General features: G+C 51.9%; 2 protein-coding genes across 5 annotated transcripts; both read left to right on the top strand.

The window, feature by feature from the left end:
• The first annotated feature begins 846 nt into the window (after positions 1–846).
• Positions 847–2024, top strand: ID1 (inhibitor of DNA binding 1, HLH protein). The gene is made up of 2 exons (XM_027558881.1): positions 847–1384; positions 1565–2024. The coding sequence occupies exons 1-2, from the start codon at positions 962–964 to the stop codon at positions 1604–1606; spliced, it is 465 nt and encodes a 154-aa protein (XP_027414682.1). The 5' UTR covers positions 847–961; the 3' UTR covers positions 1607–2024.
• Positions 2025–15968: 13944 nt separating this feature from the next.
• LOC113903152 lies at positions 15969–25764 on the top strand. 4 transcript variants are annotated; one of them, XM_027558878.1, is made up of 6 exons: positions 16660–17084; positions 17272–20332; positions 21435–21516; positions 23164–23328; positions 24142–24273; positions 25525–25764. In XM_027558878.1, exons 2-6 carry the CDS (start codon positions 19802–19804, stop codon positions 25659–25661), a joined length of 1047 nt encoding a protein of 348 aa, XP_027414679.1. In that variant the 5' UTR covers positions 16660–17084; positions 17272–19801; the 3' UTR covers positions 25662–25764. The 4 variants fall into 4 exon arrangements, with proteins under 4 accessions (XP_027414680.1, XP_027414679.1, XP_027414678.1 ...); XM_027558877.1 differs by having other exon boundaries at positions 16660–20332; XM_027558880.1 differs by lacking the exon at positions 16660–17084 and having other exon boundaries at positions 20026–20332; positions 21382–21516.
• The last annotated feature ends 1412 nt before the right edge of the window (positions 25765–27176 follow it).

Below are 27176 nucleotides of genomic sequence, written 5' to 3'. Positions count from 1 at the left end.
TGACACAGAGCAGCCCCGGGAGTGGGGGGTTGGGGAAGAGTGGGAGGGGGACGACGAGAGCTCCGCAGCTGCCGCGCCGTGGGAGGGAGACCCTGATCCCAGCGGTCTTTGGGGGAAAAAAACCAAAAAGGGGGGGAAAATTAATTACTTAACGGTGCAGATTTGGGGCTGCAAATTCAGGGGAGAAATCAGGGAAGACAGCCCACTCTGGGTGCCTTTTTCTTGCTCAGGTCCCAGGGGCCCAAGCTTCCAGTAGTGGAGGAAGATTTTCCAGAATTAATTGCTTCCATCCTGAGGTGCCTGGGTAAGACTGCCCGGTCCCAGGAACAGTCACCAGCAGCGTTCTCTGGGAATTGGGAAAGGAGAACGCCCCCAACCCCTCCCGGGGGTGGGCAGAGTGTAGACGGCCAGCTTTAAATATCAGCTCAAATATTGGGAAGATCAGAGTCCCAGAGGTAATCTTCCAATAGGGTCCAGAAGCCCAGGCTGCTTCTCCATCGGGACCTCAGTTTCCCTCATCTGTAAAATGGGGCTGGAGAAATGAAAACATATCCCTGAGAAAACTGATTCTTGGAATCTTTTCGTGATCAGTAATAACCAGTTTCGCCTTCTGGGCAGCCCTCGCCTCCACTAGCCATCTTGTCCCCCGCCTCCCACTCTCTCTGTTCTTGCGACTCAAGTCGCTTTTCCACGCGGGTGAGGGTGCTCTAGGGGAGCTGGAGGCGGGACGCAGAAGCCCTCCAGGCCACGCCCTTAAGCCTTCCATTGGCTGTTTTTGAACATCTGAGCCCGCCCCCCCAGCAAGGGGCGGGGAGGCGCGCGGTATCTTTATAAAAGTCGGGTTGGGGAACTCGAGTTGCGCTTTTGCACTGCAGTCTTTTTCGCGTCGGCGGCTTATTTTCCCCACTACCGGCGTCCTCTTCCTCCTCCGTCCGCTTCGTTTTCTCCCGACGCCGGCATCATGAAGGTCGCCAGTGGCAGTGCCGCGGCCGCCGCGGGCCCCAGCTGCGCGCTGAAGGCCGGCAAGGCGGCGGGCGGCGCGGGCGAGGTGGTGCGCTGCCTGTCCGAGCAGAGCGTGGCCATCTCGCGCTGCGCGGGCGGCCCCGGGGCGCGCCTGCCGGCCCTGCTGGAGGAGCAGCCGGTGAACGTGCTACTCTACGACATGAACGGCTGCTACTCGCGCCTCAAGGAGCTGGTGCCCACCCTGCCCCAGAACCGCAAGGTGAGCAGGGTGGAGATCCTCCAGCACGTCATCGACTACATCTGGGATCTGGAGTTGGAGCTCAACTCGGAATCCCACGTCGGGACCCCCGGGGGCCGGGGGCTCCCCGCCCGGGCTCCGCTCAGCACTCTCAACGGCGAAATCGGCGCCCTGGCGGCAGAGGTGAGGTCCGAGTTGGAGTAGGAGATCACTTTTCTTCTACGGAAGGGGACACTTGAGGCTCAGAGCGGGAGGGAGTGCTTGACCCTATATTCGCCCCATCCTTTCGGGCACCTAGGTGCTCAAGGATGCCCAAATAGATAGTTAAAAAAACGACAACAACTCTTCTCTCTCTTTTCACAGGCGGCGTGTGTTCCAGCGGACGATCGTATCCTGTGTCGCTGAAGCGCCGCCCTTGGGAGCCGGCAGACCCCAGCCCTCCAGGGGGCGAGAGGAATAAGTGCTCTCTGGTCCTTCCAGGCGCCTCGCCGGAGCTGGGGAGGAACAAGAACGATTGGCGGCCACCGGGGCGCTTGCAGGATCCAGCCCGGGTCTGGGGGACTGACAGGGCAGGCTGACCCTCCCTCCTCACCCACCAGCCACCAGAGACGTGGGGGAGTCCCCCTCGTGTGTTTCTATTTTTTGAAAAGCGGACATTTAAAAAATGGTCACGTTTGGTGCTTCTCAGATTTCTGAGGAAATTAATTGCTTTGTATTGTATATTACAATGATCACCGACTGAGAATATTGTTTTACAATAGTTCTGTGGGGTGTTTTCTTTTTTGGTTGTTGTTATTAAACAAATACTTTAGATGGTGATAAAGCTGCAGTGACTTCTTGGATTGATGGGAGGGACCTGGGCTGGCGGTGACCCCTGACCCTTTTCACAGCTGCTGCTGGGGGAGGGGACGGGAAGGCCACATCTGGACCGTCGCTTTTACCGACCTGAAATGAGTGTTTCCGGTGTCTTTAAAATCTATTCTTCCCCCCCACCCCGCCCCATCCCTGGCTATTTCCCCGCTCCCCAGTGTCATAAAATTAAATCCTTCAGACTTTTAGGGTTTCTCAAAGCGGTCCTGGGGCCATCTGGGTCACCTGGGGAGGTTGTCAAATGCAGATCAACCTGCCAAGGCCCCCTTTGGGTTGAAGAGTATCAACAAGTCGGTTACTTGGGAGAACCAGGTCACTGGACCTGCATGTTGGCTTAAATGGAGATAGTGAGAACCTCAGCTTGTCGGGGACAAGACTTCCAACTTGCCCCATTCCCCAGGAGGAGGCGCCTCCCCCCTGGGCCACCAAACCCTGGATCCCAGCAGGCTGCCCCAGGGCTTCAGCTTTGTCCAAGTGGGTGAGCAAGTTGGCAGAACCAGACCAGTCACAGCTGCTGGGCCACCTGCTCTCGGGTCTGGACTCTGCCCCCTCACCCTGGCCAGGCTGTGCCAGCAGCCCAGGGCTCCTGTGTGGGCTCTGAGGAGGAGTGGGCGAGTAAGTCCACAGCTCCTGAGCCAGAAAATGGTGTCGTTGGCAAGGGCCTATCTGCCTGGACATGTGTGTGGGTTTGTACTCACGGGGGAGTGCACATGAGTGTCTGGGCCTGTGTGACATGAGTGAACTGGTAGTTACCCTGTGGGGCTGGGTCATCTGTTGGTGTGCAGGCTTGGGGGTGTGGATGAAGATACACGTGGGGATGTGTGCAGAAGGGCAAATGTGAGCGCATGTGTTCTGCAGATAAGTGAGCCAACTCCAGCTGTTTGGGCTTGTGGGCTCTGCTGGAATGCATGGTGGCACCTCTGCCTGGATCTGGCTTGATGGTTGGGTGTGAGCGTCCGGGGACTGAAGAACCGCATGGGGTGTCTAAATGTGTTCTGTACATCGGCTGGCATTCCTGGGTCTCTGCTGATCTGGGGATAGCGGTGAGGGGGAGCTTTTCATAGGCAAACGCTTCCTCAGAAGTTTAAGTACCAACTTTCTGGGCAATTGTTAGACCCGTGGGGACACCAACAGTCAGTACCCCTACCAGGCAGCTGCCAGGCATTACACAGGGAGAAACAGCCCCAGAAAGGGCAAAGAACCTGCCCCAGAGAGGGCAAGGACTGTTAATATGTTTTGTCAATAAAATAAATAGCACCTAGCACCATGAGCCTGACTGTACGCTCAGCCGTTTACATAAAGGATTTTGTGGATCCTTGTGGAGCTAACAGCAGGATTGCGAATAACAATAACAATGAAGACTGCCTATTGAGCACTAACACTAAGCCAGGTACCACCTCCTCCCCGAGCACATTCTAGACTTTATCAAAGGGAACAGTATTTGAAGGTAAATCGTGTGCTTTGCTACTGCCCCCTCAGCTCACCACGGGCTGCTGTTTGACAGCATCAACTTCACAGAACTGCTGTAGAGAATAAATGAAATAGAGCACTTAGCACGCAGTGTTTGATAGCTATAAATTATCATTATTAATTGTCGCCTGTACGTCCTTGGAGTGTCCTCAGAGTCACACGTGTGCACTCCCTCCCTCGAGCCCCCTTCCCAGCCGCCCACCCACCGGGCCGTGGGCGTGTCCCCGCGAGGACCCGCTCACGGCAGGGCCCTTTTCCAGGGGAGGAAGGGGCTGTGCCGAGCCGGGGGTAGGCGGGCCCCCTCCTCCCCCGTGCAGGCACACTCTGGCTTCCACGTTTCCCTCTTTTCCCCTTTGGCCCAGGCCCAGCCCATCTGGAGGCCGGCTCGGCGGCGGCCTGGGAGCGTTTCCATCAGCTGGGCCCGAGGAATGCGGAGCTATTTAACCTGAGCATCCCCAGGTGTACGGAGGCGCCTGGCTGTCTGGGGCCCGCCGCCTTTGGCACGGCCGCGCTAGACAAACAGCGCGCCGCCCCCGCCCTGCCCCTCCGCCCGCAGCTGCAGCCGGGCCTGGGAACGGGCGGGCGCCGGCGGCTTGCATAAGAGGCTCGGGCCCCGCGCAGGGAGGGGGCGAGGGGGGGACGGGGCCGCCGCGGGGTGGGGGTTTGTGAGAGCTAGAGGGTGTGTGTGCACGTGTGTGCGTGCGTGTGTGCTGCACACAAGACCCTGCTCCTTTGGGGCCGCCGCTTGGGAAATCATTAACTCCTTAACTGTGTTGGACCGGGCGCGGCAGGAGCTGGGCTGGGGGAAGGCCGCAGAGAAAAACCGGGACAAAGTTCCTTGCACACTGGACCTTGCCTCTCCAAGACTGTGGGCCCCAAGACCTAAAGGATTTTTTTTCTTTTTTCTTTAACAGACACTTCTAGAGCGCTTATTATGTGCCGGGTACTATACTAAACTCTTAAAATTAATTTGGTTAAGCCTACTCACAGCTGTATGGGGGCAGTGCTATCATATGCTCATTTTAATAATAGCAACGACAGCAGCACAATAGTAATGGGAAGATAAACGTTTTAGTAGGCAGGCTGGTAGAACACAGCCTCTGAAGCAGCCTGGAGGCTTCCCAGGCTGGGAAGGAGAAGGCTGGGAAGGGAGGCCCTTCCCTGGAGGCTTTGCCTGTCTTAGCCTCCACTTTCTCATCTGGGAAATGGGCTCCAGAAGCTCAGCCTCAGGGATCCATTGAAGGGTTGCAAATGGGAAGCTTGGCACCAGGACTGGCTCCGTGTAGACTCTAGGTTACGTGTTTGTGCAAAGTGTTTGAGCCCTCACCAAGGGGACTGGCTCATGAGCCCGTTCGGTGTGTAAACCCACTGCTAGTCCTACTTTTCAGATGAGAAAAGGGAGACCTTGGAGAGGTGAAGTGACCCACACAAGGCCACGTGGGAACTCTGACTTAAACTTTCTGGAAACTAAGCTTCTGAGGGGTTGCACGTTCCCACAAGAGGTCCAATCTAGCTTTTTCATCTTATTTCCAATTTAAATCACACCAGGTCATTATGTATGCTTGTTTTAAATGCGTAAACTGGGAAAATGCAAGGCACGATGTATATCCCAATTTTTGCAATTTACATTTTTCTTAATTTTAAAAAATCTTAGCAAGAGCCTAGAAAGATAGAACTCACCCAGGCTCTCTTGTCCTCTAAGAGGTCCTAGGCCAGGTCCCATGTGACCTGGCTCTGAGACGTCAGGTGGCACAGTGGGCACAGGTCTTGAAGCAGGTAGAGACCAACTGAACTGTGGCTACATCTGCTTGAGGGACACCTGTGGCTGAGGGATCACTAGGCTCTGACCTCTGGGTACACAAGCCCCTCTCCACAAGGGGCAAGGGGACTTCATGGGCAAACACCAACCTTACACCTGCCGATCTGAGTCACCCAGACCTCAAGAGTGCTCCTGGAGCCCCTTTCCCCCACCCCATTGCCTCCTGAGACTAAGACTCAAGGGTGAAACCTTTCTTCATACCAGCTACTCTTATTGAGGCCCAGGGACTGCGCCCAGGGAGGGCTCCCCACTGTCCAGGTCACAGGCTGCAAGGCTTTCCAATGACAGGCGGGCCTGGGAGCCCAGCCTGGCTGCCAGAGGGAAAGGAGGTGAGTCATGGCCGGGCCAGGGTCCGGGCTCTGCTTTCCGGGAAAGGGAAGGGAAGGGAAGAGAGGAAATCAAAAGGCCTGGAGGCACACAAGGGGGTGGGCCGTTCTTATCTTCCCGGGACCCACCCTGGCTGGTGCTTCCTGACCCAACTCTTGCAAAATCAGTTTCCCAGCGATGCCCCCAAGAGAGGCGCCATGGGCCTTACAGGGTTGCATCAGAGCCTTGTGCAAGGGCTAGCTGACGGGGAGGGTGGTGGCTGCAGGCCAAGAGCGGGCAAGGGAAGGCAGACTCAGATTCTAGGCCCAGTGCCACATCTCACGGACACTTGCCACCTCCCTGGACCTCAGCATCTTTAGCTTTAAAATGGGTCGTCACAGCCACTGTTCTGAGGTTTCAGTGACATCATCCTTGGCCCATCCACTCCTCAAGCCCCACCCAGGCCAGGCCTCAGTCATCCCTACCTGGAAAACTGTACCAGCCCTAACTAGTTCATTCAGCAAACACAATTGGCTCTTGAACAACATGGGTTTGAACTGCACTGGGTGGATGTTTTTCAATAGTAAATACTGTAGGACTGGGTTTCCCAGGTGGCGCTAGTGGTAAAGAATCATGCCTGCCAGTGCAGGAGAGGAAGGTTTGATCCCTGGGTCTGGAAGATCCCCTGGAGGAGAGCATGGCAACCCACTCCAGTATTCTTGCCTGAGAAACCCCATGGACAGAGGAGCCTGGTGGGCTACAGTGCATGGGGTCGTGAAGAGTCGGACCCAACTGAGCACACACACACACAAATGCATAGGACCACACGGATGTGGGGTTGGCTGAAACCACTGATGCAGAAGCATGGATCAGAACCCAGGATAAGATGGCCTGACTATAAATTTTATGCAAGTTTTCACTGCATAGGGTCAGTGTCCCTAACCTATACATTGTTCAAAGGGTCAACTGTAGTTACAAAATTTCTACATATGCTAGGAGCGGGTTGCAAAAGCTAAGAATTTAAATAAAAATCCGTGCCCTCTTGAAACATACATTCCTAGTAGAAGAAGACAGACAGTAAATAAATATGCATAAGCATAATCAGAGGTGGATTTACCCTGAAAAAATTGAAGCTTAAACTTCAAGCCAAAGATCTCCAGCAATGAGGTGGTTTCGTGTGTGTGTGTGTGTGTGTGTGTGTGTGTGAAAAAGTGTAAGTATTAGTTGCTCAATTGTTTCAGACTCTTGACACCCCATGGACTTCTTGGACTTCTCTGTCCAGGCTTCTCTGGTCATGGAGTTCTCCAGGTAAGAATACTGGAGTGGGTAGCCATTCCCTTCTCTAGGGATCTTCCTGACCCAGGGATTGAACCCAGGTCTCCTGCATAGCTGGTAGACTATGGTCTGAGCCACTATTTTTGTAAAATGTGCAAGATGTGCCTAGATTGCAAAAGTCTAGGCCCCGTGACACTTAGTCTCCCCTGTATAAGATTCAAGCTTGAAGATAGGGCTGCTGGAAGGGGTGCAGAATCATATATACTCAGCTGTTCGTTTTTTCAGCATGAGACGCCCCAGCTCTGAGCGGCAGGGAAGAGCTTTGTGGATCAGTGCGCTCCAGTGCAGCTGAGTTCACTCTGTGCACAGCGAACCTGGGCGCACTGCCGATCTCCAGCCTTCCTCGGACCACTGGCGCCCCCTTCCGGGAGATTTGGAACTGCGCTAGCGCCCGCGAGAAATCAGGCCTTATTCCTGAGGGCGGCCAAGGCTGGTGCCTTTGCGGCCTCTAGTGGACTGTCTGGGAACTGCACCCAGGGCTGTGAGTGTCTTAAAAGTCTCTCAGCTGTGTCCGACTCAGATCCCATGGGCTGTAACCCACCAGGCTCCTCTGTCCATGGGATTCTCCAGGAAAGAATACTGGAGTGGGTTGCCATTTCCTTCTTCAGGGAATCTTCCCGACCCAGGGATTCAACGTGGTTGTCCTGTATTACAGGCAGATTCTTTACTTTCTGAGCCACCAGGGAAGACCCTGAGTGTCCTGGATGAGTTATTTCTGTATCTGGTACGTGACTGTATGTCTGTATATGTGTATACAGCGACGAATCAAAAAAATCACCACTCTCAGCTCCTGCTCTGATCAGGGCCTTAGCTACTCTTTCCCCTATTGTCTCATCTTCGTTTGCTGTATGACAGCCCCCTCCGAGCCTCGTGACCTCGTCCACAAGAGGAGGAGATTTTAGCAAATTTTTGACCTTTAAAAAAATTGCAAAATGTATTTTACACACAAAAGGGTACATATCACAAATGCATACAGTTTAAAGACAATAGTAAACACAGGTACCAGCCACCCTGCGTAAGAAATAGAATATTAAATCTTTCCGTGCCCTTCTGAGTAGAATCCCCCCTCTCCTTGTAAGATGTTATCACTATTCAGAACTTTGTGTTATTTAATCATTTGTATTTTATATAAATAGAATCATACTAAAAAATAAATGCATGGGATCATACTGTGTGCAGTTTTCTGCACTTGCTTTTCGCAGGTAACATAAATTTCATTAGCGCCATCCATAGTGATGCGTGGTCTGAGGTCACTCATTTCTCGCTGCATACAGTGCTCTGTAATGTGACTTATGTACCCAGTCCCCTACTGACGGACCTGTGGGTTGGTTCATGGTTTTTGCTGTTATCAGCAGGACTGTTCTGAGTGCCCTTGTGCATGTCTCCCAGGGAAGCTGTGTGTGGAGCAGTGAGATGGCTGCATCACGGGGCGTGTAGTTTAAATGCTGCTAGGTTGGACTGGAGTCTATTCTGATTAAATAGAGGAGTCCAGACCTGGAGGTCCCTTACTTATCACTTAACCCAACACACTCACTGTAAGAGATAAGAAAAGGAAAACCCAGAGACCTTAAGTGACTTGCCCAGAGTCCCCGACCTTGGTCTCTCAGGCTAAGATCACAACTTAGGAAGTAATTTTGGGCGTGGGTGAGGAGAACATATTTCCTTCCCATTTTGAGGATTAGCAAAATTCATTTACCTTTAAAATTGTCCTCTGGTCTGGTTTTAGAATTCTGGACAAAGTAGAGACAAGGATACTCCTTGAAAACTGTTCCACAGATACACACACATATACACATTTACTCCATGTCCAAGCACTGCCAATTCTAACTCCTGAATGTATCCCCAATCCCTGCACTTCTGCCCATCCCCCTGGTTTCCATCATCTGTCACCTGGACATTGCAGTAACCTCTTCATTGGTTTCCCTGCTTCTAGCATTGTGCCCCCAACTCCAAACCCATTCTCCACATGGCAGGCAGAGACATCATTCTAAAGTGTAGGCAGAACACATTACTTCCCTGCTTAAAAGTCTCCTGTGCCTTCCAGTTGCTCTTAAAATAAGATCCTAACCTGGTACCACGGCTCGTAAGGCACAGTGAGGCCTGGCTCCTGTCTGCATCCACCCTGCTACTCACCTGCACTCGCCTCACGGTCACCCTGTCACCTTGGTAACCTTCCAGTTACTCTTCCCCATCTAGGAGGCCTTTGCATGTGCTTGCCTGCTGCCTGTAATTCTGTGCCCTGCAAATAAGCCTTCTTGTTACTCAGGCCTCAGCCCAAACGTCCCTCAGAGGACGTTTCTTCCCTGACCATACCACCTCCTTCCTTTCTTTCTGTTTTTTGGCCACTCCACTTACAGGATCTTTGTTCCCTGACCAGAGACTGAACCCACCGGGCCCTTGGCAGTGGAAGTACAGCGCCCTGATCATCCGACTGCCAGGGAATTTCCACCATCTCCTTTTTTTTTTTTTTTTAATTGAAGTACAGTTGATTTACAAAGTTGTGCCAATATCGGTTGTACAGCAAAGTGACTGAGTCACACACATATGTACATTCATTTTTTAATATCCTTTTCCATATGGTTTATCACAGGATACTGAATATAGTTCCCTCTGCTATACAGCAGGTCCTGGTTTCCCACCATCTCCTTTCATTCTCTGCCTTTCACCCTGTTTTTTGTTTCCTTCCTAGCACCGTTCATATCCATAACTGTCCTTGGGGAAAGTTGCTGAACCTCTCTGGACTTGTTGCACTGAGAACAACTTATCCTTGTGGCATTTTTTTTAAATGGTCACTGTTATTCCTTCCATCTAAAGGTGGGTCTCTGTCCCCTCCCTGTGACTCCAGATGGGATTCTGTGGCTGTTTTGACCAACATTTTATAGGAAGTAATGCTACATGGCTTCAGCGGCTATGTCACGAAAGGCCAGCTTCTGTCTGGTTCTCCTGGAGCGCTCACTCTGGAGGGAGCAGCCGCCAGGTAAGCCTGCTGTGAGACTGGCCAGCTGGCAAGGCCATGTGCAGGTACTCCTGAAGACACTTCTAGCTGAGCTCAGCCAGTCATTCAGGTCTGTGTGAAGCTGTCTTGGATCCTCTGGACTAATCTGTCGGTCAGCTGAGTCCCACTGAGTGACCACTGATGATGCCACAGGGAGCAGAAGAATTGCCCAGTTGCCAAGCCAAGTCGTGGCTTAATTCCTGATCCACAGAATCTGTGAGAGGTAAGAAAATGGCTATTGTTTTTAAGTCACAAAGTTTTGGAGTATTTGTTACCAAACAATATAAAACCAAAGCAATCTTGTGTGTTTGTTTCCTTGTTTATTGTGTCTCCTTTCTCTAGGATGGGTGTTCCATCGGCTGCTTTGTTCTCTGCTGTGTGACCATTGTCCAGCACAAAGCCTGGCAAAGAGTGGTGCTCAGTAAATACTTGTTGAATAAATGACAGCATGGATGAATAGATGTATGCACAGTACACTCAGCTCGAGCTCCATTCACCCTGCTGGCTGGGGTTTTGGGGACAATCCTACGGATATCTTGGCATTGGGAAGGGGGTACCCAAGCTCCTACCATCGCCTGGCAGCCCACTTCCTAGCTCTGGAAGGGGGTACTGAGAGTTGCTTTGGTCACCAAAGCCCACTAGGGCATCAGGGCCTCTCCATTAAGTGCTCACCCACCTTGACCTCTCTTCTATGGTCCAGCCTCTGGACTTTGCGTAAGTTCCTTCCAATATATCTTCCAAGCCTCCTTTATCTGAAGTCACCTCCTCCCGAAATTGGTCCAGTTTGGGAACTCTCCTCAGGCTGTCTACCTGACCTACAGAAACAAGTACCCTCAACTGCTTATTGATCACAGACAATTCCAGGAATTTCTCTTAGGATCATTCCCGCCCCGTGCCTGCAGAGCACCTCCTTGCTCTATATTGTCATCTCCCAAGGAGCACTCACAGCCCTCTCTCCCACAGTTCAGTCCTCTGATGTCAGCCCCATCCCAAGACACCTCAGCTGGCTGTTTTGCTGCCAGGATCTCATTTCAACGCCTCCACAATCCAGTGAGGTCAGATTCATAATCATCTCACTTTATGAAGAAGAAAGCTGGGATTCCAAGAGGAAAAGCGGGTTCCAGGTACATGACTGGCAAGTACTCTTCTGGGATCCAATTCATCACCGTCATCATCATGACTATAATTTCTTAAAGTACTGACTGTAACGTAAGCAGATTCTTTACCATCTGAGCCACAAGGGAAGCCCTAATAATCCACTGAAGGACGCTAAATTTAATGGGTCAAATTTAAGCAGAAATGGGATATTTTCACAGTTTCAGAATATCTCCCTTAATGTATTTAACAATTACAAAGAGTAAAATATTAATTTTAGTATCAATCCAACAGATACTACCCTAGACAGTGGTCAAGGTGACATTACCAGTTAAACATATCAACCTCACGAAGTCCTGGGGGAGGGCAGTGCATAGAGGAAAGCATATGTCAGTTCTCTGGTGTTTCCCCCCCGAAAATGCATAACCTCAATATGATCATGAGAAAACCTCAGAGAAGCCCACGCTGATGGACATTCTATAAAAGAGCTGGCTAGTACTCTTCAGATGTGTTAAGACCATAAAAGAGATGGAAGGGAGGAGGAACTGTCACAGATCACAGAGGGGACTAAGGAGACACGACAATTGAATGGGATTCTTCCTGCACTGAATTCCAGGACAGAAAAAGGACATTAACAGGCAAACGGATGAAACCTAAATGACTTCTGTTGTTATAACTTTAGTTAATAGTAATGAACCGAGGTTAATTTCTTAGTTCTGATAAGGGTTCTATCATTATGTAAGACGCTGACAAAAGGGAAAGCTGGGAGAAGGACATACGGGAACTCTGTACTATTTTTGCAACTTCTGTAAGTCTAAAATTACCTCAAAAGGAAGGGAAAAAAAACACCTTAAAATAAAGAGGGAGAATGAAGGCTAAGCTAAAATAAGCCTCCTACAGCCCATCTCTCCCACTGGTTACAACTAAAAACTCTGGACAAATTTTTTTTCTTTTTTTTTTTTTTGGACAAATTTTTAAAAAAGCAACTACTTAAGAGAACATGGTAAAGTAAATAAAAGCAGATTGGAGTGAAAAGTCAAAATCCGAAGAATAACCCACAAAGCAGGTGAGTGAAAACTCACTACCAGGTGAGTTTCCTGGTAAATTTTTTTCCTGTATCTTCTTGCTTAGACCCAGGATACTTTAAATCAGAAAACCCCACATCTGATACAGGCAGCACACACTCCCACAGAGAAGCCCAGCACTCTGGTCAGAGAAGAGGAAAAATGGGCCTCCAGAAGCTGGAGGGTGTAATGAAACTCCTTGTTATTACTTTTGTTTAATCATCGCTCTCAACTAGCCCTGCTGCAGGGCAGCCCCAGTCTGCTTTACAGTTCCAATGCCTTTGAGAGAAAAGTCGGAGAAAACCCACCCCCTGGAGAAAAGAACTTGGAAAAGAACCGCTGAGTGTAAATAGTGTGGGGCAAATCTTCATTTTTTTTGTCTTTTGGTTTTTTGGTGCTTTGCTCCGAAGGTAAGCCCAGCGGTGAGGAATTGTATGACAGTGCTGGTGGTTAGCATTCTGAGAGAACTTCATATTTCTGACCAGAGGACCAGAAAAACAGGTCTGTGGAGCCAGAGAATGTACATATAATCCTGGTGACGAGAGAATGGATAAAGGAAATCCTCCAATTCTATGTTGAACCAGCACAAGTCCTGGGCTCAACCCCAAGCTGAGCCTATGTGGAAGACACCCTAAGAAGAGTGAGAAAATCTTTTGAGTATTGACACCATGTAAACCATTGCCCAAGTCCCAGACTAACCTTTACATCAGGCAGAACCAAACCACATAGGAAAGCTTTGAAAGTAAAACTGATATTAGAATCACTGCCAGTAGAAGGTGATAAAGAACACGTAGTCCGAACCTATCCGATTTTGCGTACTACTAAAAAAAAAAAAAATCCAGAGCCTTTTACCAGTATCTAGAGTCTCATAATATTGAAAATGTTCAGGATACAATACAAAGTAAGGCACATCCAACCAATTCTCAAAGCAAAAGACAATCAGTAGATTCCAACCATGAAAAGACCCAGATGTTGGGATTGTCAGACAGAGACTTCAAAGCAGCTATTATAAGAGCACACTGTGAAGGGAAAATGGATACTTTAGAATGAATGGGAAAACAGACGTTCTCAGCAGAGAAATAAAAAACATTTAAAAAGACCAAAAAACAGACGGTGTTGGTCAAAGGTACAAAGCTTCCATAACACAAGACCAACAAGTTCTGGAGAGCTGTACAGCACAGGACCTGTAGTTAATGTTGTTTTGTATACTTAAAAACTTGCTGAAAGGGTAGATCTTATGTTAATCGCTCTTACCACAATGAGGAAATCAATATTGGGGGGGGGGGTGGAGGGCAGGAGGAAACTTTTGGAGGTGATGGATAAATTTATGGCCTTGATTACTGTGGTGAAGGTTTCAGGGGTGCATACTTACCTTCAAACTCATCAAATCGTATACACTAAATATCTGTAGCTTTCTGTATGTCATACCTTCTGTATGTCATACCTTAACAAAACGATTTTCAAAAGAATCATTGAATTATACTAAAAAACCCCCAAAAGGATCAAATGACCAAATGACAATTTTAAAATGTAAGAAATACAATATCTCAGATCTTAAAAATGCACAAGATAGTCTCAATAGTAAAGAGAGATGACAAAGCAAAGACTCAGTAAACCTGAAGCTAGATCAACAGAAGTGGTCCAATCTAAAGAGGAGTGAATATTTTAAAAACTGAACAGACTTACGGACATGTGGGGAAATATCAAAAGATTTAATATGCATGTCATTTCTGTACCCTTAAAGATGCAAAAAAAAAAAATTTTTAAAGATGCCTTAAAATTTCTCAAATTTGGTGAAAAACTTACATTTACAGATTCAAGAAACCGTGGTCGCTCACACAGTTAAAGAATCTGCCTGCAATGCAGGAGATCCGGGTTCGATCCCTGGGTCTGGAAGATCCCCTGGAGAAGGGAATGGCAATCTACTCCAGTATTCTTGCCTGGGAAATCCCCTGGACAGAGGAGCCTGGTGCGCTACAGTCCATGGGGTCGCAAAGAGTCAGACACAACTTAGAGACTGAACAGCAAATATTGATTCCAAATAACACTTGGTTACGGTTCCAGTTACTACTGTTGCATGACAAGCCACCTGAAAACAGTGTGTAAAACAGCTGTCTGACGTTAATGGATTCTGTGGGTCAGGAATTCAGAAAGGTCACAGCAGAGGTGTCCCATAATGTCTGGGACCTTAGCTGGGAAGACGCAATGGCTGAACGGGACTTGGTGGCTAGGGACTGGGATTGTCTGAAAATGTACATGGCTAGAAGGCTGTAGGCTGGCACCTCAGCACCGACATATGACTTCTCCCTATGTTCTCTCCACATGGGTTAATTTGGCTTCCTCATGGCATGGTGGCTAGGTTTTAAGACAGAGTATCCTGAGAGAGTCCATGGCATCTTATGATCCAGCTTTGGAAGTCACACAGCATCACTTTTACCATGTCCTATGTTTAAGGCTGTCAAAAAGGTGCATTCAGCTTCAGGGGATGGGGACACAGATGCCACCATTTGATGGCAAGAGGGTCCAGGTCACATTGTAAAGAGAGCATGTGGCATTGGAGATACTGTTAAAGCCACAATAATCGAGACGCTTGTTTGTAGGCCATAGTCTAAGTCTGCGGGTGAGAAGTGAGATGTGTTGCTCCAGTAAGGCCTTCCTGCGTGGAAACAGGCACGTGGGAATAAATGAGTCTTGTTCTTGAGAGGAGCATTTCGGCAGAGGGAGGCACAGTTACAAAGGCCCTGCCGTGGGCAAGAGTGGAGTGTGTTCCGAGAACTGAAGGCCAGCATGCCTGGAGTGTGAAGGGAGAGGAGGAGAAGTTGATGAGGAGGCTCCATTTGTGGAGTTTGGCAGAGGGAACCTTAAATATCAGGTTAAGGAGATTACTGGAAGGCCAGTGGGTGGTAATGGAGGTTAAAGGATGCCAAGAGGCTGTCCCCACAAAGGCCGGCCCACACGAGGGGGCTTATCCCCATGACCGTGAGACTGGTGAGTTTGAGTTCAGGACATGGCCAGGGGCCCTTACGCCCTGACCTGTGCACCCTCCTTTTGGCCCTGGAAGATCAGGAACAGAAGCTGAAGGCCATTCCACGTTAGTGTGGAGCCCACGTTAGTGTGGGTCCCAGATCCACTGGGATCTGAAGGGACCAATGCCTACCCTGGAGTTGATTTGACGCCCTGCACCACCAGGATCCCACTGCTGCAGCCCTTTGCCAAGTTGGACTGTTCTCTGATGGTCAGAGCAGAGCACTGGGCTGGACCTCAAGCCAATGTCCACACTGCCCATAGCTCCATCCAGAGCTTAGCTTATATGTCACAGCCATGGGTGCCTCTCAGAGAAGCCCTGCTTTCAGTTCAGTTCAGCCACCCATCATGTCTGACTCTTTGTGACCCCATGGACTGCAGCTTGCCAGGCTGTCCTGTCCATCAGCAACTCCCAGAGCTTGCTCAAACTCATGTCCATCGAGTCGGTGATGCCATCCAACCATCACGTCCTCTGTTGTCCCTTTCTCTTCCTGCCTTCAATCTTTCCCATCATCAGGATCTTTCCCAGTGAGTCAGTTCTTCGCATCAAGTGGCCTAAGTTATTGGCGTTTCAGATTCAGCATCAGTCCTTTCAAAGAATATTCAGGACTGGTTTCCTTTAGGATTTACTGGTTTGATCTCCTTGCAGTCCAAGGGACCCTCAAGAGTCTCCTCCAACACCACAGTTCAAAAGCATCTCAGCTTTCTTTATGGTCCAGCTCTCACATCCATACATGACTACTGGAAAACCATACCTTTGACTATACAGACTTTTGTTGGCAAAGTAATATCTGCTTTTTAGTATGCTGTTTATATTTGTCACTGCCATGGGTGCCTCTCAGAGAAGCTCCCTCTTAGACCATCACATTCACCCTCCTGGTCCCCAAGCAGAGCTTGGGTGTGATTGGCATTACAGAAATATGGAAACCAAGGCCATGGAGGCAGTCAGGAAGAGGGGCTGAAACCAGCAGAGAATGGATCTGGGACTAGAAGCCCAGAAGTGGGCCTCCCAAGCACTCAGTTTCACCGCCCCTAATATTAACCACAGGGTCCTTTGCATGTCGTTTGTATACACCTGCCCAGCTCACAGGTGGTGGTGATGAGGACTCAGGACCCTAGGCCCCGGGATTCCAATGCAGCAAGTTCTGACCAAACCCCACCCCCGCGCCCCATCTCCTGGCCCAAGGCGAGTTCGGATGCCCTTCCTGCGGTCAGAGTGTGAGGGCCTCGGTGCCGGGATAGGGAAACGCCTTCACCTACTCTGCTTCTGCGATCGCCTGCAACGTGGGGTCTCCAGCTTGCACCTCAAGGACCACCTGGTTGGGGGAAGGACCTGAGTAGGCTGGAGGGGGCGGGGCCCAGGGGATCAACGGGGTGAGCCAGTGGGACAGTCAGCGCGAGCGGGCGCGCACTGGAGGGGAGTGGCAGACCTGGCAGGGCCTCGGGGGCGGATCTAGGGGAAGGAGGAGGGGCATTAAGGGGCGGGGTTTGAGTGACTGACAGGGTAGGGGCGTGGCTGGCGCGTGCTGAGGAGACTGCAATGAGGGAAGGGCTAGGGAGGTGGCGGTACCACAAATGACCGAAAGAACCAGGCAGGAGCCAGGGCGAGGGTTTAATCGAGTCTTGGGAAGGCAGTGCCAGAATGACGGACTGGGCAAGGGGGTGGCCCGGGCTGAGCGATTGAGGACGAGCCTCAGGGTAGGGGCGGGGTCGGCGGGCGGGCTAAGCTAGGCGAGCCGGGCACCGCCAGGGATAAATGACGCGGCTGGGACAGGGCGTCATTTGGTGGAATGCTAGCCTACGAGGTAGAGTCCAGAAGAGCGGGCCCGAAGACTGCTCGAGGGACCGGGGAAGGATGACTGGCAGCTCCAGGACGAGGAAGGAGGGAGGAGACGACGGGCGTAGGTGAGCAGTGTGAGTGACAAGACAGATGGCGGGACCTGGAATAAAGGCCGCTTGTGGGTGGGGCCAAGAGGCCATGAGTGACAACCTCATGGTCCGTTGGGGTCGGCCTCAAACATCTTCCCTGCAACTCTGAGAGGAATTGCTCTTCCGGCTGAACATATAGGGCTTCGTGTATTTCATGCACCAGGTGTAGTGCAGAGACATCAGACCTGCCGGAAGGAGGTTTCGATCTTCCAGGCCACCGGTCCCAATGAAATCCAGCCAAGGGCGTTCACCTGCTTCCGATTGCACCACGTGGGTCTTTCCTAGGGCCAGGAAACCCGCCACTAGCGATTGTCCCCGTGGTAGCCCTGGTTCGGCGTCGGTTCAGACCCGGCCCGCCTGTCCACAGTTGCAGAAGTGCTGTCTAGACTGCTTCCTGGTGTATCTCCGGGTCTTCGATCGACGATCTCCGGGCCTGAGCTGCTTCCCGGAGCCGCCCGGGGCCCTGAAGGCCTCAGAGTTCCTGAATTACAGTGTCTGCTGGGAGTTGGCACGTCAGCCGGCATTCCAGCTGGAGAGAAGGAGAGGGATAGGCTCTTTGTCGTGACCACGCCTCTCTGTTCACTGGCCCCTCCCCCACCCAGCTGGCCCCACCCACCTAGTGCCTCCGCCCCTGCTCTTCCCTGGCCCCCCTCTAATTCGCAGTCCCCGCCCCTAAGGATAAACCCGGTCCACTCCTACTCTCAGGCTCCGGCTACCCGCCATATCCCGCCCAGTCCTTGGCCTCGTCCCGCGCCCTTCCTCGTCTCAGGCTCCCCATTTTCAATCGGCTCCAGGACCTCCCAATGGGGCTGGGAATACGAGTCCGCGACGCTTTGTCCAACACAACAGCCCTCCTTATTTTCGCCTTCGGGTGCTTTCTCTGTATCTCCTCCAAGCTGGGAGAATGAAGGTGGTCCTGCATGAAGTCTGAATTGGGCGAGGGGAGAAGGTCGTACCAATGGGATACGGAGGTCGTGGCTCAGGTCTTTGTGTCTGGGCAGAATCTCAGGGGCTCCCTGAATCTGATCGAGTGAGAGCTGTTCCTTTCTGTAATATGGGCTCCCCCTGGGAGGGTTGGAGCGGCAGAGCCTCTCACCTCCCATTCCAGCTGTTTCCGAAATCTCAGCCTGCATTTACATAGAGGACCCCTTGCCCTGAGTGGGCTGTAATACTCTACCTGGAGCCCGCCTTGTGCCCACCAAGGTTCCCAGGGAGGACTCCTACTCCCTGGCCCTGACACCTCCAAGAGATCTGTTTTACAGAAGAGTCTGACTATTCCCAGGTTCCAGGCCTTGAGACACTGCTGGGCATCAGCCCCCAGAAGGTCCTGCTGCCCTATGTCAACCTTGAGCCGCCTGGAGCCTGCCATCACCCCATCACCCTCAGCCCTGGGGCCAGCTTCCCAAACAGATGTTCTTTGTCACAACATTACCCCACATCTGGAGACTGGAGTTCCCATAGAGGCAGGAGTGGGTGATGGTAGAGGAGAACAGAGGGTCAAGTTCTCTAGATGACTTCTCTTGGGAGGCTTGTGAGCTCTGGGGAAACAGGCTCAGAAATGGCGCTGCTTGGTCGCCATTGAGGCAGCAATAGAGCTGCCACTCACACATCAGCCACTCACTCCAGTGCAACCAGCCTGGAGAGTTCTGATGAGACACCAAGTGTATCCTCCCCAGGCTGCCTGAAGGTGGGTCTTCCCTCTTCTTCTGTCCTTAGGCTTACTCTTCAGGACATCCTGACAGCATCCAAGAGGTGAGGTGATCCTCTTGGGATTCTCTCAACTCTGGAATCCCCTTGATCACGGGGAAGGGGGAGCAGCAGTCTCCAGGAGTAAGCAGGGCCAATCCTGGGCACTGGGGTCGCAGACATCCAGGAGACTCCCACACTGCTTTCTCATCTCCCAGAATGGAGGGGGCCTGCATCCTGCCCACTGGAGGATCTCTCTCTTCAAGGCTCATCTGCCTCCGGAGCAGTAAGCCCCTTCTTCCAGGCAGTGGATAGAGTGGGTCTCTATGGCCTCACTGGGCTACAGGAACCCTGATGGATGGGTGGGTCCTCCGCACACCTCACTGGACCAGAGCTTGGACACCTAGAAAGCTTTGGCCCCAGGCCACAGAAGGGACTCACAGCCTTCATCCATCAGTCCAGCATCAGTATTCTAACAATCCCAAGCCACATTTACTGAACTCATGTTCTGCTCCAGTAACCACATCATTCCCCCTTTTACCTTTATTGGCCTCCCGTCTTTAAAATAAAATCTGAGATCCACACCATGACTTCCAAAGCCCTGCTTGGTGTTCCAGTCTCTCTCCAACTTTCTCCTTTGCCCATTACAATCTGACCAAGATGTTCTCTCTCTATTCTATGAACACATCTGTGTTTTTCTGCCTTTGGGTCTTTGTCCAGGCCTCTCTCTACTTGGAACTAGATTGTAAGCCCTGTAATGGCAAGGACTGTGTTCACTTTTGTTTATCTCTAAATCCTCACACGTTTAAACAATAGACAATAATGCCAGCTCTAACAGGTCTTAATAAACAGTCCTGGAATAAATGTGCCTGATGCTTTTATATTGACATATTTAATCTTTACACAAAGAGACTCAGGGAGGTTTAGCCATTTGTTAAAGGTCACACAGCTAAGAGCTGAACCCCAGAGGGAGGCATTTTCACCTGTCATTGTGATTGGGGGCATGAATGCCAGGTGGTATACCACAGGCCATCCCCAAATTCTATCCTTGTAGCTTCCTGCAGCAGGAAGCATTGGGTCTGCGCTCGAAAGCTGGCAAGACTTGGGTCCTCAAAAGCCCTCTGAGAGTATTCCAGGTAGAAGAAACAGCAGTGAGCAGAAGTGTGAAGGCAAGATCCAGTTCCTGGGACAACCAGCTCAGAGGGCTGAGTTGCCTGGACCCAGGGCTCTATCAGCTGGTTGCCTGGACCCAGGGCTCTATCAGCTGGTGGTCTCCAGAGGCCAGACCCGGATGGGCAGGGAAATTGAGGCATGGTGTCAATGTCACTGTGCAATCCCTCTCCCCAGGCTGTGGGTGGGAGCCCCCAGGGACGCGGGCTGGGCGCTCACAGGCAGGACGTTCCCACGCAGGGGCGGCCCTGGGGAAGGCTGTGGGGCGGGCCCCGGGCAGGCGCCAGCGATCCAGTCCCTCTGCAGCCTGTTCTCTGTTGCTTGCTCTGCAGACCTGGGTCGCGTTCTGGCTCTCTCCAAGCCGCAAGGTGAGTGAGTGGCTGGGGAGAGCCTCAGCTGCCCAAACACCGGCCAGTGGGGGATGCGGCTGGGAATCTGGCTTTCATCACCCCGTCAGGACCTGTGGGGTCACTGCTGTGGAGGAGGATCTGGGGGCTGAGGGCTACTGGCAGCTCAAGGGTGAGGGGAATTTTCCTCTGTCCACATATGGGACACTATCTCTTTCCTCAAATGTAGATTACTCCTTCCCTCTCCCCACAGGTGGGGCTCTGTCACCCACTTATCACTGATGGGGACCCTTTCCTTTCCAAATGTGGGGTGTCTGTCCACTTTCCACATATGGTACACCCTACCCTCTATCTAATTATTGGGTGCCCTTCTCTCTCTCTCTAGATGTAGGGGTCCTTTCAGTTTCCAGAAGTGGGGTACCCTCTTCTTCTCCCCAGATGTGTGCCCCCTCTTCCTATCTCTGACCAAGTTGGTCTTTATCCCCCTCTGAATCTCCTCCTCACAGCCCCCTCAGCCCCTGCCACCCCAGATTGCCAAATCCTGATTTTCCCTGGGGATGGGGGGGTTGGGTTCGCCTGTCCCTCTCTCCCACCAGGTCCAGCAGAGCAGGCTTTCCAGGCACGTAGGCAACCAATTACAGCGGGAGGAGAGGGGGAGGGCAAGCCATCTGCAGGAGACCTTGGCAGATGGCCCTGTAGCAAGACAGTCATCCCAGGAACTGCTCCCTCCCGACCTGGACTCCCACCCTGTTTCCTCTGGGGGGCAAACAGCTGAGAGAGCTTGTCTAAGCTAGCCACCCACTGTGAGCTGAGGCTGGAACTGAGGCTGGATCTGAGGCTCCCAGATCCAAACTGTTCAGGCCCTGATTCAAGAGTTAGGCCTCGTCCCACTTCTCAGATGACAAACTGAGGCCCCAGGAGGGGGCTCCCAATGTCTAGAAGCCCCATCAACCCCCCATCATACAAACTTAGAAGCGGGCAGGGGCTGGAGATGACCTTGATATCCTGGAGACCATGCCTTTCCCAGTCACCACACCTGTGTAAACCCTGTGTCTCTGTCTGGTCCTGAGGGGAAGGGCAGAGGGCAGTGTGGGGGCAAGACTCACCCCAAACCACGTCCCAGATGACCTTCAGAGCTGCCTGGAGCTTGACCCTGAGGCAAGGGGGCCTTGGAATTCGAGGGATCCACAGTCCAGGAAGCACCGGTAAGACGTGGACATGTCCTCCCTTGCCTAGCTTCGGGGCTTGGGGCAGGGGTCCTGTGTGCAGGCTGCTCCCGCTCCCTTCCATGCTGCTCTGGGCCTGTCCTGAACCATTTCCCATAATCCTGGTCCTTGGTGGGGGGCCACGTTCATCCAGGATATAGACAGCAGCCCCCTCCCCCGAAGTGTTCTCAGGGCCTGACGCCTGTACCTCAGGTTCCTAAGGCCATTGTGTCCGGAGGCAGAGGGTGCTGACAGAACCTTCCAGACCTTTGTGTCCAAGCCAGTTGGAAGAAAGAGGCCTAAAGAAGGGGAGACTTGAGCCAGATAGACGGGCCTTCTTTTTTTTTTTTTTTATACGGGCCTTCTTGATCCTCTGGAGAATAACAGATAACATTTATTGAGCCCTTACTGTGTGCCCTGAGCTGGGATCGATGTTTTGCACAGATTAACACATTTGGATTTCATAGCAGCCACGTGAAGTGGGCACTGTGCCGTTATCTCCTTTTTTCAGATGATCAAACGGTCCCAGACCTGGGACTCTTTTTCCCAAAGCAGTTCCCATGCTCTCTGGGCAAGGTGGTACCAATGCCCTCCTGGAGGGCATCCCAGGTGACAGTAAACAGAAGAAGCTTTCCTGAGACTCTTCTAGGGCCCAGCCTTGTTCTGGACACTCACACGGAGCCCTTGAGGACTAGGCTATCAGGGAGAGCTTCCAGGCATGGAAGTGAGACGTGAAACCAACCTCTATCAGTGTAACTTTTGTGTTTCGGGCCCCGGGCATGATCTTGAAGCTTCCACAACAGTGTGAGATAGGATTACTTACTATCCCCACTTTCCAGGTGAGGACGTGGAACACAGTGAGGTAAAGCGGGCTTGTCGGAGCTGGGGCGGGGTGGACCTGGGGTCTCACGACTCCAAAGCCATGCCTGTGACCACTCATTAAGGGCAGAGGTCTAGTACTTTTCAGTTTGTGGAGCAGTTTCCCAACTGCCATCCCAGGTTCATCTCTTCGAGCCTTTCCCCGCCCATTGCCTTCCCCTGATGTGCCAACCCCACCCCAGATCTTCCCAGAGGACACAGGGTCTGGAGCCAGAGGGGCTGAACTGCCACCCTGGTCCAGCTCCCTCTTGCTCTGCAAACTTCAGTAAGTCCTTTAGCTACTCAGTTTCTTCCTCTGTAAGATGAGACTAATATCACTGTCTCAGAGCCATGCCAAGCCAGAGTCAACCTGCCCAAAGGCCTTGGCATGGTTCCTGGCACACAGTTTAAGTGCTCAATAAGTGCTGCTGCTGCTGCTGCGTCGCTTCAGTCGTGTCCAACTCTGTGTGACCCCATAGACGGCAGCCCACCAGGCTCCCCGTCCCTGGGATTCTCCAGGCAAGAACACTGGAGTGGGTTGCCATTTCCTTCTCCAAGGCATGAAAGTGAAAAGTGAAAGTGAAGTCGCTCAGTCGTGTCCGACCCTCAACGACCCCATGGACTGCAGCCCACCAGGCTCCTCAGCCCATGGGATTTTCCAGGCAAGAGTACTGGAGTGGGGTGCCATTGCCTTCTCCGGCAATAAGTGCTACCCTCTTTGTTAATCTTACGGTTGGTGCTGGGATGTCTCAGGGGCAGCCTCATCTCAGCTCCTCCCTGTGCCCACAGCCCACGGCAAGGAGAAGATGCCTCCCTACACTAACTACCATGCCCAGCGCTCCTACCCCATGCCCGAGGAGCCCTTCTGCATGGAACTCAACGCTGAGCAGCGGGCCCTCAAGGAGAAGGAGAAGGGCAGCTGGACGCAGCTGAGCCATGCCGAGAAGGTGGCCTGTAGGTCTCAGGGTGGGGATGGGAGTGATTTTGCAAAGAAGGGCCTGACCTGTTAGGGAGCAGCCGGCAGGGAGAAACCCTGGCCAAGACAGCTAGAACCCCCTCACCCAAATACTCAAATGCATACCTGAGTGGTGAAATTCATTCTTTTGTTCATTCAGTTTTTAATTCACACAACTGTTTGAGCACAGCCTGATGCTAGGTGATGCTGGGGACACAGAAGTGAATCATGGGGAGGGTTCCTGCCCCTAGGGTGCTCCCAGTCCAGTGGGGGAACCAATGCAAACCCAGAAAGCTGTAATAGAGGATATGCTGCTGGGTGAGGTGTGTTCATGGGGCTGTGAGAACCCAAAGGAGAGAGTGAGATGCATCCTGGTAGGCTTTCCCAAGAAGGGTTGTTCCAGCTGGCCTTGGATGGTGAAGGGGAGGGGCTGCCAGGCAGTGGAAACAGCATGGGGAAGGATATGGGAACTGGAGAGCATGGAGAGTCCTGGGCTTCACTGAGTGGTGTTGGGGGGATGGAGCAGAAAGAGGCAGGTGAGTTGGATGGGAGAGCAGGGGTCTGGCTCTCGGAAGCAGGAAGGATGTGTGACACCAAGTGCTGCCCACCAGAAGTGCCCCCGGGAGCTTTGAGCCTCAACATCAGCTCCTAGCCCTGCTTTGCACACAGTAGATGCTCAGTAGGAATTTGCTGAATGGACAGCTTCTGCTGCAGGGAGGGGGTGGCTGGAAGTCCCCGAGGCCAAGAGTTGGCCCAAGAATTGGATGTATCTGAGGCACCTCCCCCGCCCCCCCCCGCCCACCTGCCTCCAGTGTACCGGCTCCAGTTCCATCAGACCTTCGCAGAGATGAACCGACGCTCCAACGAGTGGAAGACAGTGATGGGCTGTGTCTTTTTCTTCTGTGGATTCACAGGTCTGCTGATTTGGTGGCAGCGGGTCTATGGTGAGTGGCAGTGCCTCACCCAGCCACAGTCCTCAGCCATGCCCTTGTGGTCATAACCATCAGCCAAGTTTTGATAAGTGAACTAAGCTAGTACTCATCTGAAGAGTTTTTGAAAAGTCCTCCAGAGTGATGTAGGGTAAAGGGCAGAGCATGGCTGCCTGGGTTGGAATGTAGGGACTCTGCCTCTCTGGGTCTCAACTTCCTCATCCGTAAAATGGGAATAATAGTGCCTACATCTCAGGGTTCTTGTGAGGATTTAATGAGAGAGCTGTTGGCTAGTGCCAGGCACACAGTTATGAATGGTGTTGTTACTAATTGTTGTTATTAGCCATGAACTTTTCAACATATTGTTTCAGCTGCTGTAACAAAGAGTCTCCAATATTCAAGAGCTTAAACAATATAGAAGATGGTTTCTTATGCTTCCCTCTTACTTAACCCCAATAAAACTGGCCGCTCTCATCTTCTCCTTCTTGAGAGGAAGCATAAGAAACTATTTCATGCTGGACGCTTCCCAATAAGTTGGAACAAACTCAGTAATTATAACTATGGTGATGGTGGTTTAGTCGCTCTGTTGTGTCAGATTCTTGCGACCCCATGGACTGTAGCCTGCCAGGTTCCTCTGTCCGTGGGATTCTCCAGGCAAGAATACTGGAGTGGGTTGCCATTTCCTTCTCCAGGAGATCTTCATGACCCAGGGATCGAACCTAGGTCTCCTGCACTACAGGCAGATTCTTTACCAACTGAGCTACCAGGGAAGCTATGGTAGCTATCATGTATTAGGAGCTTAATATCTGTCCCGCATTCTGCTAATTGCATTATAAATATTAACAAATTCAGTCTCCACAAGCCTAGTGGACAGGATTTGTTTTTGACAGGTTAGGAAACTGGGGCTCAGAGATGAAGTGATTTATTCAAGGTAACGCAGTGAGGGAATGGTGGAACTGAGATTTGGACCCAAAAAGACTTCAAGCCAGTGCTCCTCCTATCCTTGGGTCCCAGAGTAGATGAGGAAACTGAGCCTGAGAAAGAGGAAGGACCTCACCCAGTTCCCCCAGTGAGTCCAAGGTGAAGCTGGGGACAGAACCTGGAGTGCAGCTTTAGTGGGGAGTCTAGTGGGGGATGGAGAGAGTAGAGAGGGGTCCTCAGTGCAGGGCATCTCCACCCCATGCCTGGACACCCTGACTCAGTGGGAGGGGGTGGGCTTGGCAGGGTCCCATATGCCCTGGGTCCTACCTGGTTCCTTCCCTGCAGTGTTCCGTAAGAAGCCCATCACCCTGACGGATGAGTGGAAGGCCCAGCAGCTCCAGCGCATCCTGGACATGAAGGGCAACCCCGTGCAAGGCCTGGCCTCCCGGTGGGACTATGAGAGGAAAGAGTGGAAGAAGTGACATGGAATCTCGGTGGCTCCCCCTGCAGCTCCGCCCTCGTCCAGAGCCTGTGGAGGCCCCTCCCCTCCCTTAACCCCAATAAAGCTGGTGGCTCTCATCTGCCTTTAGTCTCCACCACAGTCTCTACCTGCCATAAAGCCTACATTATACCTAAGATTAGGCAGGACAGTAAGTGAGGGGCAATAAGCCACTGGCCAGGACCCCACTTATCAGTGAGGGCTTCCTGGAGGAGAAGGGGTTGGGGTTGAGCCTTTAGTGATAGGTGGGATTCGGAATGGCAGGAGGGAGAGGGAAGGCATTCCAGGTGGAGGGAATGGCTTGAGCAGAGGTAAAGACATTCCTTTATTCTGTCAATTAGCAAATACTTTCTGGGTATCTGCTGTGTCCCAGGTACTAATCCAGGCCCTGGGGATGCAGCAGTGAACACAACACACAGTGTCTGGCCTCTTGGAGGAGGCGTTTCTTTATGTGTGTGTGTGTGTGTGTGTGTGTGTGTGTGCGCGCGCGCGCGCGTGCACGTGGTGGGGGAGACAGAAAAGGGAATAAGTCAGTACAGTACACAGCGTGTTACACTGTAGGCAGTGCTATGAAGGAACAAAACAGCAGAATAAAGGACAGAGTTAAAAGGGGTTTGGAGGGTGGTAGGTGAAGCTTCTCAGAGAAGGCAATGGCACCCCACTCCAGTACTCTTGCCTGGAAAATCCCATGGATGGAGGAGCCTGGTAGGCTGCAGTCCATGGGGTCGCTAAGAGTCGGACATAACTGAGCGACTTCCCTTTCACTTCACTTTCATGCACTGGAGAAGGAAATGGCAACCCACTCCAGTGTTCTTGCCTGGAGAATCCCAGGGACGGGCGAGCCTGGTGGGCTTCCATCTATGGGGTCGCACGGAGTCGGACACGACTGAAGCGACTTAGCAGCAGGTGAAGCTTCTTAGACGAGGTGGCAAATGAGAAAACAAAACAGCAAGTGAAAAGATCTTGAGATAGGATTTTAGTTTGTCTGCGGAACATCAAGGAGGCCACAGTGATTGGAGCAGAATGATTTGGAATATTGTAAGAAGGTGTGTGCTGAGGGAGAGGGCTGGTCTTGGGGCAAAAAGCAGATTATATAGGAATACACACACACACACACACACACACACACCCCCCCCAGAACCAAGAAGAGAAGACTCCTTTCTTCTTGGTTTGTCCCCTCCAGCACCCTCTGCTGGCAAAGTTCAGCATCTCACTGTACAGGGGACAACACTGAGTCAGGCTCATTATCTTAGAGCAGGCACTGAGGGGTGAGTTTGGGGTGGAGAGACAATACATTGATAACTGGCACAGCATCTTTGAGAAAGTCTTGACCAGGTCAATAGGGAGCTTTAGACCAAAAAAGGAGGAGTCTTGTATTGGGAAAAATGGACCCATCCCTAGAGCCCCCTTGTGCTCAGTCCTTGGCTAGGTAGGAGCAGCCTGGGGGACTCCGGCCTTGGCAGGAACACTCAGGAGCTCTGAAAGGGTAGCAGCCAGA

The sequence above is a fragment of the Bos indicus x Bos taurus genome, chromosome 13 (assembly GCF_003369695.1).
Source record: "Bos indicus x Bos taurus breed Angus x Brahman F1 hybrid chromosome 13, Bos_hybrid_MaternalHap_v2.0, whole genome shotgun sequence".
In the NCBI taxonomy this organism is placed as follows: Eukaryota; Metazoa; Chordata; class Mammalia; order Artiodactyla; family Bovidae; genus Bos; species Bos indicus x Bos taurus.
Note: the sequence above shows the minus strand (reverse complement) of the source record. Positions and strands in the feature narration are given on the sequence as shown.